The 17639-nt window shown below is 59.3% G+C and overlaps 1 protein-coding gene across 4 annotated transcripts in view; it reads right to left on the bottom strand.

Moving 5' to 3' along the window:
• The window catches only part of SRCIN1 (SRC kinase signaling inhibitor 1), a 66808-nt gene that overhangs the window by 18072 nt on the left and 31097 nt on the right, over positions 1 to 17639 (bottom strand). For 3 of the 4 annotated variants that reach the window (XM_039913494.1, XM_039913493.1, XM_039913495.1), the window contains exons 4-11: positions 11826 to 11849; positions 5828 to 6023; positions 5094 to 5292; positions 4549 to 4642; positions 2652 to 3484; positions 1835 to 1927; positions 1241 to 1284; positions 220 to 410 (exon numbers count right to left, since the gene is read on the bottom strand). In XM_039913494.1, coding sequence (XP_039769428.1) covers positions 220 to 410; positions 1241 to 1284; positions 1835 to 1927; positions 2652 to 3484; positions 4549 to 4642; positions 5094 to 5292; positions 5828 to 6023; positions 11826 to 11849 — 1674 coding nt within the window. Of the gene's footprint in view, positions 1 to 219; positions 411 to 1240; positions 1285 to 1834; positions 1928 to 2651; positions 3485 to 4548; positions 4643 to 5093; positions 5293 to 5827; positions 6024 to 6366; positions 6438 to 11825; positions 11850 to 17639 lie in introns of those variants that run through there. The other variant, XM_039913492.1, reaches the window with a different exon arrangement.

Genomic DNA, 17639 nt, shown 5'->3' on the forward strand with positions numbered 1-17639 from the left:
GGGCTGTCTGACGGAAGGAGGCACATGCCAGGCTGAGACCAAGGCACACCTCCCCCTACGTCCGCTGGGTGACCTTAGGCAAGTATCTTAACTTCTCTGGGCCTCAGTCACCTCATCTGTAAAATGGGGAATGAGACCGTGAGCCCCTCGTGTCCACCCCAGCGCTTGGGAGGGTGCCCGGCCCATAGTAAGCGCCACAGGGATTATTATGATTATTACCTGGAGTTTGCGCAGCTGCTGCAGCTGGTTGCGGAGGTCGCTGGCGTTGTGCTGTAGGTCGTGGAGGTGCAGCTGCATGTGGAGGCGGGTGATGGCAGTGGGCTGGCCGGCCGGGGTGCTGCCCGAAGAGGCGGGCGGGGGTGCGGGCACCGGGGTGACCCCACTGCTGCCGCGGGGCCCGTGCCCGGACACTGCGGAGGGAACGGGGCAGCGGAGTGGGCTCGGGGGAGGCCACGACGGAACGATCCCCTCACTCAGAGAGTCGGGGAGAATTATGTGTCTCTCCGCCCCAGCTCCCAGGCTGAGAAGTCGCCGGTGGCCAAGCCCCCTCCTGCCCGGGCCAAAGTAGGACAGAACAATACGAGAAGCAGCGTGGCTCAGTGGAAAGAGCCCGGGCTTGGGAGTGGGTTCTAATCCCACCTCCGCCGCTTGTCTTACTTTAGGTAAGTCGCTTCACTTCTCTGGGCCTCAGTTACCTCCTCTGTAAAATGGGGATTAAGACCGTGAGGCCCATGTGGGACAACCTGATTACCTTGTATCTACACCCAGCGATTAGAACAAGGCTTGACACATAGTAAGCCCTTAACAAATACCATCATTATTATTAGTAGTAGTAATAGTACTAGCCCAAGGGGTTAAAGGATGAGCCAAAAGAGCACTTTGGAATAACAGGCCCCTGGCTTCCCCACCCAAATAGGAGCCGAAGAGCAGCGTGGTCTAGTGGCTAGACCGTGGGCCCGAGAGTCAGAAGGACCTAGGTTCTAATTCCAGCTCTGCCACTTGTCTGCTGTCTGACCTTGGGCAAGTCACTTTGCTTCTCTGGACCTCAGGTACCTCATCTGTAAAAGGGGGATGAAGACTGTGACCCCCATGCGGGACAAGGACCGAGTTCAACCTGATGACCTTCTATCTACCCCAGCGCTTAGCACACATAGTAAGCGCTTAACAAATGCCATAAAAAAAAAGAAAAGATGTGGGAGGCCCCTTCATCTTTCCATCCAAGTAGCAGGGTTCTACTCACTGGGGGAAGGTATCACAGCTTCATCAGTGCCTTCTGTCTTCTCACTGGATCGGGGAGGGACAAGGAGAGAGGCAAGGGGAGGTCTTCCCTTAGATGTGTGAAGAGGGCTGGAGACCACTATGTACATATCTTTATTATATGAATTATTTATTCATATTAATGCCCCTCTAGACTGCAAGCTCATCGTGAGCAGGGAATGTTTCTGATTATTGTTCTATTGTACAAGGTATTAGTACAGTGCTCTGCACACAGTAATTAATAAATACGATTGAATGAATTAATGTCTCCCCCTCTAGACCATAAGCTCATTATGGGCAGGGAACATGCCTGCTGTCGTATTCTCTACGTGCTCTTTTTCGCACGTAGCACGTAAGCGTGCAATAAATACAATTGATTGATAAATACCATCTATTGATTGTCTGCAGGGAGGACTGCAAGCCCCAGGACCCGAGGCTTTTTCCCTTCTCTTCCCCCCCCCCCCACCCAGAGAGGTTAAGATATGTCTCTGGGGACACAAAGCAAAGCCAGTTCGAATCCGGTTGCCCCGTTCCCCAGGGGAAGGGGAGGGAGAACATGTCTCCACGGGTCTCTCACCTGGGGGTCTCGCCGTCGGAGTTACGGAGCAGAGCGCTCTGGACTAGCCCGGTCAGGCTGGCAATCTGCTTCTCCATGGCCTCCATCCGTTCCCTGGCGGGGAAGTGCGGGGGACGATGACGGTGATTAGGATAATGGCACTGGCTTAAGCACTTACTATATACTAAACACCGTACCAAGGTCCGGGGTAGACACAGATAATCGGGTCCCACACCGTCCCCGTCCCACGGGGGGCTCACAGCCTAAGGGACGGGGAGAACAGGGGTGGCATCCCCATTTTACAGATGAGGAAGCTGAGGCACAGAGGAGGGACTTGCCTAAGGTCACAAAGCGGGTTAGAGGCAGAAGCAGAAACCAGGTTCCCTGACTCACAGACCCAGGATTTTTCCACTAGGCCTGCTACTTTCCAGGGTGGGTGGGTGGGTGTGTTTGCGGGGGGAAGGGGGGCAGAGAAAGGGCAGAGGATGGCCCCAAAGGACCCTCAGAGCCACAGAAGTGGGGGAAATCCTCCCCTGAGCCTCCCTCTGCCTCCTCTGTCTGTTCTGTATCCCCCGTTACCTCTTTCAGAGGGGCAGTGGAAGTGGGAGAACCAAAATGCACAGAGCCTCCGCCCCCGCCCCAAAGAGCCACCTAGAACCGAGACCATCCTCCACCCCATCCCACCCTCCAACTCGGGGCCTCCCACACCCAGGATCGCTTCCCACGGGCCACCTCTCTCCGTGGGCTAGCGCCCAGTTTGTCCTGGGGAAGGAAGGGCCGGGCAGAGGACTTGGTGCTCAGGGTCTCCGGGGGGACGAGGGGGTCAGGGGTCACCTGCCTGGTCTCGGCGTCCTTGGCGGGCCCGGGGGAGCTGAACCCCGAGAGCGGACGGTCGCCACCCCCGGGAAAGAGGTCGGGAACCCCGGCGGAGGAGCCGGAACCTCGAGGTGGCTTGGCCCCGGGACTGTCCGCGAAGACGGAGGAGGCCGAGTCCTTGCGGAAGGACTGTCGGACGGGCGAGCAGCGGCTGGGGGAACCCGAGTAGGGGCTGTGTGGGCCCGGGCCGGCCGGGGGCCCGTCGCCCATCTTCTGGGGCGAGGAGGGCGGGTGTCGGAAGGCCCCGCCGGGGGGTCCGTAGGGGTCACCGTACAGAGGCCCCCCGGCCTTGTACAGCGACTCCTCCAGCTCCGCGGCCGCCGAGTAGGTGCTCAGGGAGCGGACCGAGCCGCGCTTGTACAACGCGCCCGGGTAGGGGAAGGGGTCGCCGACCCCCTGTCCGGCCCCCACGCCCCCCGGCCCGGCCCCCACGCCCCCCGGCCCTCCGGCCAGCGCCTGGGCCGAGGCGATGCTCAGGCGACCCTCGTGGACCAGCCCGTAGGGGTCGGCGTAAAGGCCTTCGCCCTTGAGCAGCATCACGCCCTTCCCGCTCAGGTCCTCGTCCGGCTTGACGTCCCGCCGCTCCAGGATGGCGCTGGGGCTGGGGGAGACGCCTCCCAGCCGCTCCGCGGGGTGGACCGGGCTGCCCGCGTAGGACGGGGGTCGCCCGCCCGCGTACGACGTGCGGGAGCGGGAGGGCGACGACGACGACAGGCCCGGCGGCGGGGAGCTCGAAGCCAGGTGGTTCAGCCGCCGGGGCGGGGACGAGTCGCGGGACGTGTACACCATCTCCCTCTGCGGGGTGGAGGGGAGTAATCATCATCATCATCATAAATGGGATTTGCTAAAAACTCTATGTGCCAAGCCCTGTTCTAAACGCTGGGGGAGATACAAGGTCAACGGGTGGGCCCACTAGGGTCTCACGGTCTTTATCACCTTTTTACAGAGGAGGGAATAGAGGCACGGAGAAGTGAGGTGACTTGCCCAAAGTCACATGGCTGGTTAGTGGGAGGGAGGGAGGGAGGGAGGGAGATAGAGGGAGAAGACCCTTCCCCAACTCCCATCCCCCGGCCCGGGACCTGAGCGATTGCTGCGGACCCCCTGCCTCTTTCTCCCCCGATTCCTGTCTCTCATTCCAGGTGGAGAGGGGCCTCCAACTCACTGGCGAGCTGGTGGTCCAGGCAGCTTCGCAGTCTTCCCTTAGCCTGGCAGAACAGCCCTGACTCCTTGACTGATCTATACTGGTCCACTGTGGGTACGTTTTCTTTCTTTTTCTTTCTCTATCTCCCTCCCTTTCTTTCTCTCTTTCTCTCCCTCTTAATGCAAGGGCCCCTGACACATACACAGGCACGGAGAAGCAGCGTGGCCTAATGGATGGAGCTCGGGCCTAGGAGTCAGAAAGACCTGGGTTCTAATCCCGATTCCACCACGTCTGCTGTGTGACCTTGGGCAAGTCACTTCACTGGGCCTCTTTTCCCTCATCTGGAAAACGGGGATTAAGTCTGTGAGCCCTATGTGGGACAGGGACGGTGCACAACCCAACTACCTCGTATCTACCCTAGCGCTTTGTACAGTGTCTGGCACTTAATGGCTTATGAAATACCATTATTATTATTACATACCCTTATATACACCCCAGACACTCCAGCCTTCCTCCCACTGTGGTGAGGGGGGAAATGTTCTGGATAGAAACAAGGTAGCCAAGCCGGCTGGGGCTAGGGTGGACGGACACCCTCCCCCGTCGTGAATTAGTCAAGCCCCAGATCCGCAAAACTCCCTCCTCCAGGCTGGACCCCTGACCCCCTCCCCAGCACATCCACCGGAAAGGGCCCCTCTCCGCCCTCCTGCCCCACTCTTACCCGCAGATCCCCGTTGCTGATGTGGGATGCAGGGAAGGAGGCGTAGAGCGGCTCCTTCCTGTAGATCTTGATAATGCTTCGGTCCTGGATGTCTCTGCCGAGAGAAAGCAATCAATCAGTGCTATTAATTGACCTCTTCCTGGGTGCAGAACACTGGACAGAGCGCTTGGGAGATGACAGTGTAGTAGAATAAGTAAACGCGATCAGAATGTGTTTGTTATACTGTACTCTCCCAAGTGCTTAGTACAGTTCTCTGCCCTTAGTAAGCACTCAAGTACGATCGACCGGTTGAAGAAGGGTCCTCAACCTCAGGCTAGGTGGGCGGGGGTTGGGGGAAGAGGACATTCGGGATGGGGGAGGGCAGAGGGGAGCAAGAACAGCCCAGGGAAGATGCGGGTGTCCAGCAGGTCTGCCCTCCGGTCTCCCCACTAGCCCTCCCATTCCACCACCAGGCGATAGCCGGGAGTCCGACGTCTTTGGAGGGTTTTCCAGACAGACGCCCCGGACGGGAGCTGGGGGGCCAGGGGTCCGGGGCCTTCTCGCACCGGACATCTTCGAGCTCGTAGAAGACGTTGCGCGCCTCGTCCTTGATGAGGATGGCCGTGTTGGGAGACTTGAGCAGCCCCATGGAGAGCTTCTGGGGGAACATGTGGGCGATGAGGGCGTGGAGCGTGTCCATGCTGCTGACCTCGTGAGTGATGTGCACGCGACGCGTCTCCTCCCCGAACTGCAGGAACAGCACCCCTGGAAGGGTCGGGGGCAGAGGCTGGGGTCCCGGGGGGAGGGGGCACCGACCCCTCCCCAGCTCTCCCTCCCCTGAACAACCGGGGTGCTAGACAAGCAACGTGGCCCAGAGGATAGAGCCCGGACCTGGGCGTCAGAAGGACCTGGGTTCTAACCCCGGCTCTGCCACGTATCTGCTGGGTGACTTGGGGCCAGTCACTTCACTTCTCTGGGCCTCGGTGACCTCATCTGTAAAATGGGGACTAAGACTGTGAGCCCCACCTGGGGCACGGACTGTGTCCAACCTGATCAGCTCGTATCTACCCCAGCGCTGAGTACAGCGGTCTGCCCACATTAAGCACTCAATAAATACGATTGAGTGCATGAATGAAGTAGCTAGATCCATTTAACAGAAACATATTGCGGTGTACAACTGTGGGCCGGGAATGGGCCTGCTCTGCACACTTAGGTAAGCGCTCAGTAAAGACGATTGAATGAATGAGTACTTCTCTCAGTGCTCATGAGCATTTACCCAGGCAGAGCACCGTTCGGGTACCTGGAGAGCGGAGCTTGGTCTGGCTGGTGGAGCGGGACAGGGGCAGGCTCTGCCGGAATCGGTTCATCCTGCTGAAGCCGAGGGGCAGCTCCGCCTCGGACATGGTCTCCAGGGACTCGGCCGAGGCGAAGGACAGTTTGGCCGCTTGGTCCGCCAGGCCGGGCTGGGTCCCTTGCGAGTGCCGGGAACTGCGGGTCTGCAGGGAGAGCGAGGGTCAGCGGCGTCGTGGCCGGGATGTCATCCCCTCCCCCGACCCAGAACCAGGAGAAACGGGCTCAAGCTACAGCAGGAAGGAGCAAAGTTAGACACGAGGCAACACTTGCCCAACGCACCAGGCGACTGAACCTCCAGAGTAGGCCACCGGGAGGGGCTGAGGCCCTCTCGCAGACCACCGGAGCCCCCACAGCTCACGAGGAACGTCCCTCCCATTTTCCTCCTCCCTTATACAGAAGAGGACCCCGGAAGCCTTTGGCAAAGGAACCAGAGAGAATACCCAGCTTCTCATCCCAGTTTAGCTCCCCCTCGCCCAGCTGTGTGACCTTGGCTAAGTCCCTAAAGTTCTCTTGGCCTCATCAGTTTCCCCACTGGGCAAGGGCGCTGCTCCTCTGTAGGGAAAGCGCAGTGAGCTCAGCGACTTCACAGCTCTTTGCTTCCAAGGTCTACTTTAAAAGCAGTCCCCTCCCACTCCCTCTTCCAGAAGGCCGGCCCAGATTCATCCCACCTGAATCCGATCGTTGCAATCTGCCCGGATCCACCCTCCCCTCCCTCTTCCAGTCCCCCATAGAACATCTGGGGGCTGGGGCCGCCTCCCCTAGGCAGTTTCGCCCCTTCCTTTGTGGTTTCTGACCACCCCTCACGTCCGACTCCGCACTCCAACTGTCCAAAGAATTCCAGCCCCAGTTGTGGAATTTGTTAAGCACCTACTATGTATCAAGCACTGCATTAAACTCTGGGGGAGAAACAAGATCATCTGATCCCTCATCGGGCTCGCAGTCCAAGTAGGAGGGAGAACAAAAATTTGAATCCCCTTTTGGCAGATGAGGGAATTGAGGTCCGGTGAAGTGACCCGCTCCAGGTCACACAGCGGATGAGTGGCGGGGCCGGGATTAGAACCCAGGTCCTCTGACTCCCAGGCCCGGGCTCCATCCACTAGCATGGTTTGCTCTGGACGGAAACGTGTGGGTCGTGGGTATGATGAGGCCCCCAATCATTCTGACCATCGACTCCACTGATGACCCTCTGAAATGGTCTTTAACCTGCAGCAGGAGGGACTTGGGTTAGAAGCTGAGGGGGAATTCAAACAGCTAGATGGCGTCAGCTGGGGCAGGAGCTGCAGATGAGGGGGTGGTGATGAAGGAACCCAGGTGGTTTAGGGAGCTTTGGGTAGAGTCAGAAACGCAGGAATAATAAATAACTAATAATAATTATGGTATCGGTTAAGTGCTTCCTCCGTGCCGAACACTGTCCTAAGCGCTGGGGTTCATGCCAGGTAATCAGGTTGGACACCGTCCCTTGTCCCACGTGGGGCTCACGGTCATATCCCCACGTTACAGATGAGGTGACTGAGGCCCAGAGAAGTGACTTGCCCAAAGTCACTCGGCAGACAAGTGGCGGAGCCGGGATCAGAACCCACGTCCTCGGCCTCCCAAGCCCGGGCTCCTGCCTCTAGGCCATGCCGCTCCTGGAAACGCTGAACGTTGCGCTCAGCCGGCGCCGGTCGAGCGGAGAGGATCGGAGCGACGGTGAAAGAAACAGACACAAGCCTCAGACAGAGGGACGAGAGGCAGACCCAGGAGAGCCGTGCTGCAAGCCAGCGAGCGACCATCTGCGCTGGGCCCTGGGGTAAAAAAAGTGGCGGAACTGGTGTCGCTGGAATCATCATCATTATTATTATTACTATTTTTTTTAGCTTCCAGGCCTGGAGGAGCGAGCAAAGCAGCGGAGAGAGGCAGGAGCCTAACGCACGGGCGGAGGGAGAGGTGCGAGCCCGCTCCTCCCAGCCCATGCTCACACCAATGAAGCAATCAGCATGGCACAGCTAACAACCCTAATCGTTCTGTAAATTGGGCATTAATTCCAGACTTTAATTAATCTGGCGGTTCTTTATGGGCCCGGGGTGCTCCCGCCGTAAATAATCCCCCAAACCGACGACTTTGGCGAAGACCAGGGGAAGTGACACAAGGCTGAGGGGGCGGCAGAACGGGGAGGGGAGGGTGAAGGGCAACCGGATTTCCAGATCGGTGGGGGCACGCTGGAACGAGGGCCGAGATTTCCATCGGGATCTCTCTCTCTCTCTCCTAATCCCTGGATCTGTCTCTCTCAAACGCAGAGAGGCATCCCTTCTCCACCGTCCTCTCTAGCTGGGCAGGCCGCATAACGATAATATTCGATAAGCGCTTACTATGTGCCGAGTACTGTTCTAAGCACTGGGGTAGACACGAGGTTGGACACAGTCCCCGTCCCACATAGGGCTCACAGTCTTAATCCCCATTTTACAACTGAGGCACAGAGAAATTAAATGACTTGCCTAAGGTCACACAGCGGAGATGCGGCAGAGCCGGGTTTAGAACCCACATCCTCTGACCGAAATCACCGAAATTTCTTGGGGGTTTAATGATCAACCAGTAGTATTTACTGAGTACGTACTGAGTGCAGAGCACTGTACTAAATTCTTGAGAGAGCACACTAGAATTCGTAGGCACAAGTCCTGCCTTCAGACTGGCAAAGGAGAATGAGGGTAACTTGTTTTCTTTCACGCACAGCTACGTCCCTTTTTAAAAAATATATATATATATATATATTAAGCACTTACTATGTGCCAGGCACTGTCCGAAACACTAGGAATCGACAGAAGGCAATCAGGTTGAACACAGTCCATGTCCCACATGGGGCTCACAGTCTTGATCTCCGTTTTACAGATGAGGTAACTGAGACAGAAGACAAGTGGCAGAGCTGAGATCGGAACCCAGGTCCTCTGACTGCTGGGCCTGTGCTCTTTCCTCTAGACCATGTTGTCCCTTAATGACAAGGTGTCATTTTGCTCTGGTCAGGTTTGCTCTGCCCCTCTAGGTATTATTTTAGATCTCCATTCTGGGTCAGTCAGCTGTTCTCCCTTCAGCTGAGAAGAGGGTGAGGAATTATTCAGGGGGTGCTACAGGAAGGGACTGGCCGAGGGCAGGGAGGCTGCTGGAAAGGGGATGGGGGGCAGAGGGCAGAAAGGATGCTGAGAAGGGGCTGGTGGGGGGCAGAGGGCAGAGAGGATGCTGGGAAGGGGCTGGTGGGGGGGGGCAGAGGGCAGGGATGTTGCCAAAAAGGGTCAGGGTGGTGCTCTGGGATCCTCACTGCCCATGATGGGGTTAGGACAGCTGTGAGAGCGCGGGTCTGGGGGTAGGGGGTGTCCGCCGGCAGCCCCTCTGTTTCCACTTTCCTGCCACCCACCCCTTTCTTCCCGGACCCCTGGAGCTGAGTTTTCGCTCCTCGGGTCCTGATCCCGATTAGCTCAGCATTAATCTTCCTCTTCATGTTAACGAGATTAATGTGACAATCCGATTAGCCCCGGTCCCAAGGGGATCATGGAGATCATGGGGGATCGTGGGAGATCGTGGGGAGCTGGGGGGGGGGGGGGGGGGGGGGAATACCTCCAGCTGAGTGCACTGGGCAGATGTGAGTGGGCCGGGACACCCGGAACGGATGGCAGGGGGACACAGGGGAACATCTCCCCGATCCCCAGACGTGGGTCAGGAGTCGGGGTTACCCATGGCTAAGATCCCCCTCGGCCCCCCATAACCGCACCCCAGGCTCCAGCATCCTCTATGCACATACCCTCCTGGGGCCGGGTTAGGCAGTGAGCTGGGAATTTGGCCTTGTCTATTCTTTCTTTTTTTAAAAAAATGGTATTAGTTAAGTGTTTACTATGTGCACTGCCTGTACTATACGCTGGGATGATACATGTGAATCAGGTTAGACACAGTCCCTGTCCCACATGGGGCTCACAGTCTTAACCCCCATTTTACAGATGAGGGAACTGAGGCCCAGAGAATAATAATAATCACGATAATAATAATTCTGGTATTTGTTAAACGCTTACTATGTACCAGGCACTGTACTAAGCGCCGGGGTGGATACAAGCAAATCGGGTTGGACCCAGTCCTCATCCCACGTGGGCCTCACAGTCTTGATCCCCACTTTACAGATGAGGGAAGTGAAGCACAGAGAAGTGAAGTGACTTGCCCAAGGTCACCCAGCAGACCAGTGGTCGAGCCGGAGGCAGAGGAGTTGGGCATTGCTTGGCATCCTTCGCTGGATGCCACCGTAATGGGCTGGCAGGGGGGCCTGGTCCAGCCTGTCTCCCTCCCTGCTGTCACACACAATCCCAACCTCTTCAAGTCCTGCCCAGAGGCACAGAGGTAAACAAAGCTGCTCCCAACTAAACCCTTCAGGGCCCGGGCCGGAGGGGAGGGGGCAGAGGAGTAGCCAGACCCCGGGCACATGGTGCCCAGCATGTATGAGGCTGGGGTTGCTAAGCAACTGAAAGGTCACCGGTTGCCAGGGTGAGCTGGGTATCAGGCCGTGGAATTGGTGGGGGGTGGGAGGGGGAAAACGACTGGGACCAGGGGTGGGGGGCCTATGACTCTACGAAACCACCCTGGGAGGGACTGGGGGCGGGGGGTGGGTGGGCGCTGACCCATCCCGGACCCCCAAGATGGGGTGGGGTGCGGGGGAAACGGGTGGCACCTGCCCTGGGACCGGGCACTTCCCCTCTCTGCTCCCCACTGAAGCTACAGGGGGAAGGGTGGAAGTAAGAATCTCAGCAGGATTATCTTGTTGCGAGGACGGGGGAAGAGGAGCGGGGAGAAGCAGTGTGGCCTCATGGATAGAGCAAGGGACTGGGGGTGAGAAGGACCTGGGTTCTAATCCCGGCTCTGCCACTTGTCTGCTGGGTGACCTTGGGCAAATCTCTTAACTTCTCTTGGACCTCAGTTACCTCATCTGTAAACTTGGGGATTAAGATTGTGAGCCCCAAGTGAGACAGGGACAGTGTCCAACCTGATCATCTTATATCTACCCCAGCGCTCAGAACAGTGCTTGCTACATAGTAAGTGCTTAACAAATACTATTATGAAAAAAAAAGGAGAGGGAGAGGAAGAGAGTGGGGGACAGAGGGAGGGAGCCCGTGACTTCCCTGCTCCAGGAAATGACTACGGCCTGTGTTTCCCCTTCCCCATGGTGAGTGGGTGGGGAGGCGACCTAGCCTCAGTTTCCTCCCGAGCCCCCAGCTGAAGGAGCCTCGAGGTTGGCTGTTCCCCCCTCCCAAGCCACGATGTCCCCAATGCCACATGCGAAGGCGAGCAAGGCATCCAACACAGGCCAGGCACTTCCTCCCATCAGGGGCAGTGATATCAGAGTGGTAAAAATAATTACGGTATTTGTTAAGCGCTTACTAAGTGCCAAGCACTGTTCTAAACGCTGGTAGATACAAGGTAATTAGGTTGTCCCACGTGGGGCTCACGGTCTTAATCCCCATTTTACAGACGAGGTAACTGAGGCACAGAGAAGTGAAGTGACTTGATCGCCCAGCAGACAAGTGGCGGAGCTGGGGTTAGAACCCACGACCTCTGACTCTCAAGCCCGGGCTCTTGCCACTAGGCCGTGCTGCTTCTCCTAGCCTAGTGGGTGTCAGCCGTGACCGCCAAGGAGGGTGGGTGGTCCCGCCAGGGTTCAGAGGTCATCCCGGCTCTTCCCCTGCCTCCGACCTGGGCTGGAGTGGGTGAGCGGCAGCAGCAGGGCTCGGGGATGAAGCCTCCCCTCTTCCTCGGGTCAGCCCCCACTGATGCCCCCCTCCCCGCAGCCACAGCCGCCCTACGGCCTCCCGTCCCCCTCCCCCGCAGCCTGCACCCCGACCAGGCCCCGTCCCGCACACGCCAGCCTGTGCCCGCACACACGCGTGGGGGCAAGCGCATGCTTGGGCCCAGAAGCGGGAAAAATCGGAGATACTGACCTTAAAGCTCCAGTAGTTGGGTTGCTAACGGAAATGAGAGAAAACACCATTAAGACCCCGTTTTTTGGTAAGGGGCTTGCGGGGCTGGGGGAGGACATCTGGCTCTTCCCCGGAGCGCCCCCAAGGCCGGGGAAAGACTGATCCTGGGGGGAAGGTGAGGACAGCGCCCTAAATTCAGAGAAGGGATGGGGAAGAGGGGGTCTTGCCCCCCGTGCCCCCCGCAAGGGAAGAATCCGTTCCTCCTCCTGTTCCTGGGAGGGCTTAGGTGGGGATCTCCCAGCAGATCCCCTTTTACCCCAAGAGTCAGCAGCCTCCCTCTAGACCCCCCAGATCCGGATTTGAGTGAGCCGGGAGAGAGGGCCGAGGGGCAAAGCCGGACGAGAAGGCGGTAAGCTCCGGGCCCCGGAGGCTTTGGCAACGACAGCGGGCCCTCTGCCCGCCTGTGCCAGGCCAAACAAAACCTGCCTGCTGGCGGGAGGACGAGAGAGGCGGCAGATGGCGGCAGCCCCTCCGGGGGCCTGGCACGGGCGGGACCCGCCAGGGACACCCTTACCCCGGGCACCTCTGCCCCTCAACCCCCCAGAGTCGGCCCACCCAAGGCCGGGGAGTAGGGGAGGCTTGGAGGACACTGTGCCAGGGCGGGGCCCTGGGTCTTGGGGGGGAAGGGAAGATGCAGGGTTGGGGGTGAGGACGGGCAATGGCAAACGACGGCAGTCCGGGGCCAACGAACCGGGTTTGCCGGGTGGGTTGGGAGGGGGGGCAGCCGGCACCCACGTGGGCCACCCCCTCCCCGCCTCCGGGGAGTGGGGGCTGCAAGGGGCGCGTGACGAGCACGTGGAAGGACAGAAGGGGCCGGAGCGGGCCTCCAAGATGATTGGAATGAGAGTCATGTCCGCTCAGCTGAGCAGTGATGAAAGGCCCTGCAGAGGACGGACGGCTTCCTAAACACACACACCACACGGGCAGGCCCGGCTACGGATTGTCACGAATCCACACACACACACACACAACACACACACAGGCAGGCTGAGGACACAGAGACCGAGATGAATACTGTCTCAAAGACACACGCACACACACAAGACACAGTCCCACACATTCAGAGACCAAGATACACACTGTCACAAACATTCATACGCCCATAGAGGCAGTCAGAGACAGAGATGAAGACACGAAAGGGCAGAAACACACACCCAGAGAAGCGGAGACACAAACACACACAAACCCAAAGAAACACAGGCAGACACACAGACACTCACACACGCAGAGACACACCCCCCCACGCATACATACGCAGGGCCTGACACCCACAGAGACGGATTTTCACACACTCAGAGACGGAGGAGAGAGGTGCAAACGGATAGAGGTACGCACGTAGAGACACTCCGAGTCACCTGCACAGATTATTGTTGTCGTACCCTCCCAAGCGCTGAGAACAGTGCTCTGCACACAGTAACTGCTCAATAAATATTATCGAATGCAATAGGGGTGAAGACGCAAGTCCACAATTATAAACTGACTCCCAGCGACAGCCGGAGCACAAAGAAACAGACTCGCAGTGTCACAAATCCACAAAGACCCAGAATCGCTGACCCACTCGGAGGCACGCAGAGAAATATCGGGACACACAGACGCAGACACAAGATGGAGACAGGAATGCTACCAATGTACACACCCACTGTCTCACGTACACACACACACACACACACACACACATAGAGTCACAACCAGACAAAATGACACAACGTCGCCCCTGCTCCCCTGCCGATGAGGTGCCTACATACTAGACGTCTGGAAGAAATGTCGGCGGGTTAGAGGGAAACAACCCCCCCCCCAAAAAAAACCCCAAAAGAGGCGACAGGTGAGTAAAGAAACCAGACGGCGGGTGGGTAAGAGCTGGGGGCTAAATGCCAACCCTGCCTCTGCGAGCAGCCCCCCCACCCAATACTGACCATAGCCCACCTCATCAGCCCATTTCCCTGAGGGGGTGATCGAGGTCCATGAAGTGGGTAGGACACTTTAGGGTGGGGAGGGGCGGCTCCAGAGCCTCTGAGGCCCCTTCCTCTCCAGAGTCCCAGCAGCCTCGTTGCCCTCTACACTGGGCGGGGGGCGGCCGTGTCTCCGAGACCCTCGAGGCCTTGGGCCCCTAGACGGAGTCCCAGAGATGCCCCGGCGGCGACAGCGGCAACCAGGTTCTCTGCCCCAGTGGCCAGGCCAGGGAGCTCCCTTCTCTCCGGCCCCAAAGCGAGTTACGATCGTCCAAGCTGGGGTCTCCCCTTTAGGGGTTTTCACCCAAGGCCGGATCCCACCCCGGTGGAGTCTTCTGAAGGCTGAAGAACCAGAGAACAGCTGCCCACGATCCAGATGTTACCAGTCCTGGCTGACCCCCCAAGGGGGAGAAGGGGTACCCACCAGGTTGGGCCGGCCCAGCCTTGCCCTCAAGCGCTTAGTACAGTGCTCTGCACACAGTAAGCGCTCAATAAATACGATTGAATGAATGAAGCTGTGTCCACCTTCCTCGTCACCCCCCACCACTGCTCAAGTGGCACCGACTTGGGGGACAGCAGCTCCGAGGGCACTGGCTTGGTAGAGAGCATGCCGTAGTTTCCGACCTTGGGCACACTCAGAGTGAGGAGAGGGTGGAATTCTCGGAGTTCCTGATGCCACGGGACAAGAGGATGGGGCCCGTGGATTAAAGAGACGGAAGGAGCCCGGCATCCCGGGGTTCTCAATGCCCACTGCAGCAACTGGCATAGCCCATCACCTCCTGGCACCAGAAAGGGTTGCCCAGGCGTCATCCAGGAGAGTCCGCTGTCAGTTTCTTGAGTCAGGCCCCTGCCCCTTTGTCCCCAGGGGCGTGGGAGGAAGCTGGTACCCCTGCTATCCACGGGCTCAAACCTTGGGCATCTCCTGACAAATCCCCAACTCACTAAACCCAGTGGGGCATCGAGACCAGGAGAAGCAGGGTGAGAGGGGCGTCTCCTTCGCACCACCCCAGACCCCCTCTGTCTGACGTTGGATGGTGCCACCCCGCCCCTGGCACATCCCCCGGGGAGCCAGTCGACCACTCAGGTTGGCAGGGGCTGGATTCGGCACCATTTGTCTGCACGTGGGAATGGGGTGGGGATGGGGGGGTGCTGCAGTGCCCCCCTCATCCTCCTCCCCAACACACGGCATGGCGTAGAGGACAGAGCACGGGCCTGGGAGCCAGAAGGCCATGAGTTCTAATCGAGGCTCTGCCACGTGTCTGCTGTGAGATCTTGAGCAAGTCACTTCACTTCTCTGGGCCTCAGTTACCTCATCTGTAAAACGGGGATTAAGAGTGTGAGCCCCACGTGGGACAGGGACTGTGTCCATTCTGTTTAACTTGTATCTACCCCAGTGCTTAAAACAGTGCTTGGCACATACTACATACTTAACAAGTACCATGATTATTAGTATTATTTCTTCTGCCAGGTGACAGTGGGGGCAAAAGGGAAGCGAGCAGAAAAACCATCTCTTCAGGGCTGGGGCGGGTCCGGGTTGGAACCAGAGCTTCTAGGATCTTACCCCTCCACCCTGGATTCCCAGAGTGACAGGTTAAGGTCGTCTCATCCATCCCTCTGCCTCTGGGCAAGATGATGCCTCTTCAGACCCTGAAAGCCTCCCTTCTTGCGCTAAGTCTCCGAAGCAGGGGACGGGTCGGTTTCCCTCGGACCCCCGGTCCCAGCAGCTCACAGAACCCTTGGAAATCCTTCCTAGTAAATCATCTGCCTCTCTCTCCTGCTGCAATTTCTCTGAGGAAATATTGAGTGGGGTCCCCTTCCTGGGAGCGGCAAGAATAAATAACTCAGAGGCGCCAAGAGGTGGGGGCTTGGGTTTTGCATTAGGATTTGCTCCCCTTTTTCCACCCCTCCCTAATTTATTTTTCTTTATATTCATACCTGCCTCCTCTCGACTGTAAGCTCCTTGTGGGAGGGAACATTGTTCTAGTGTCCTCTCCCAAGCGCTTGCACACGGCAAGCGCTCGAAAAATACAACTGATGGATTGCACTTATGTAGATATCTGTAATCCATTTATTTATTTCTATTAACGTCTGTCTCCCCCTCTAGACTGTATGCTAGCCGTGGGCAGGGAATGGGTCTCTTTAATGTGATATTGTCCTCCCCCAAGCTCTTAGTACAGTGCTCTGCACACAGTCAGCGCTCGATAAATACGATCGAATGAATGAACGAACGGTGTGGGGGGCGGAGAAGGGGAAAGATCGGGATTCCCGAATCCCGGATGCCCTTAGGGGAATCTCAAAGCCCTTAAGAAACCACTGTCAGGTGGCAGATCCTGGGAAAGGAACCCTGGAGGCCTGGCTCTGGGGGGACCAGTCCCAGCCTCTGTCCCCCAAAGTGCCAGCGTACCCCTGCCCTCCTCCCTCTCCACCAGCATCCCCCCTCCTCGTTGGGCACTGCCGAGAGGCCGGAGGTGACCAGTCCTGCCCCAGGCGAATCGCCAGGATGCCAGGGGAGGACAAGATGGACGCCATCCCCCTGCCAAGGTGACAGATGTCTCCGGAGGCCTCAGGGGGCCGGGGCCGAGGTTCCGCCCCCCCGGGCCGGTGGGCAACGAGGAGGAAGGACGGGCTGGGCGGCGTCCAGCCGGGCCGAGCCCCCTGCCCCCTCCGGGAGGGGCCGGGCCACAGTCTCGGGGCGGGGGAGAGGGGGTCCCGGGCACCGGCGGCTGGAGGGAGAGGAGGGGGTGGGCAAGAGGCTGGTTCCCTGGCCGGGGTCTCCCCCGCGACCCCCCCACGAGGAGGGGCCCGTCCCGAGAGATCGGACATCTGCCAGGGCCGGACAAGGGGCGGCGGGGATGGGGAGGGGGATCAGCCACGTCCCAGGGGGACCCCCAACCTCCCTCCAACGCAACACGGCCACAGGACAAGGACATGCAAACTGGACCCCCCGGACACACCTGTGCGCACACACCCGCACCCACACCCCGCTGACCCCCGAGCCCGCCCCCTCCCCTCTTCGGTGGCCTGGAGGGGGGCGGGCCGGCGGGGCCTCCCATGCCCATCCCCATGCCCATCCCCATCCCCATGCCCATCCCCACTCCCGCACTACGGCTCCACGAAGGTCACGACCCCCGAGCGGTGGGGGGGAGGGGAAGGGGCCGCCCCTCCCCCCTTACCTGCAGCCACAGGTGTCAGGGTGTCCGGGGGCCGCTCACCGGGCGGGGAGGGGGATGGGGGCGGGGGGCGGGGGTGCGGGGGCCGCCGCAGCCTCCCGCTCGGGCCGCGGTCACCATCGCTCCGCGCGCGCGCCCCCGTCCGTGCGCGCCCCCGCCCCCAAGCGCGCCCCCGCCCCCGGCTCCAACCCCCTTTTTTTCCGCGCGCCCCCTCCCCCCCCGCCCCCGTCTCCTAGGGCACGGTCGCCACGGCAACCGGGACTCCACCTGTCCTTTGCAGTGTGCACGCCCCCCCGCGCCCCCCGGACACACGGACGGACACACGGACACGCGGACACGCGGACGGACGGAGCCGTGGGGGTCGCGCGCCCTCGCGCACGCGCACGGGGGAGCTTAGGGGGGGCTTTGGGGGGCGCGTCCGTCCGTCCGTCCTCCCGCCTCTTTTGTGTCCCCCCCCGGCCCGGGCCTCGGCTGGAGGGCGGGGGGGCGGGTCGTTGCAGTAGGAGGGATGGAGGTTAGAGCGGATGTCCCGGCTGGGGAGGGGGGCAGCGCGACACGACGACAGGAGGAGAGGACAGGACAGAAGAGGACAGGAGAGGAGAGGTCGTATTCACCTTCTCCTTCTCCCCTCTCCCTCCCTCCCTCCCTCTGTCTCT

Source organism: Ornithorhynchus anatinus, chromosome 11 (genome assembly GCF_004115215.2).
Source record: "Ornithorhynchus anatinus isolate Pmale09 chromosome 11, mOrnAna1.pri.v4, whole genome shotgun sequence".
Taxonomy (NCBI): domain Eukaryota; kingdom Metazoa; phylum Chordata; class Mammalia; order Monotremata; family Ornithorhynchidae; genus Ornithorhynchus; species Ornithorhynchus anatinus.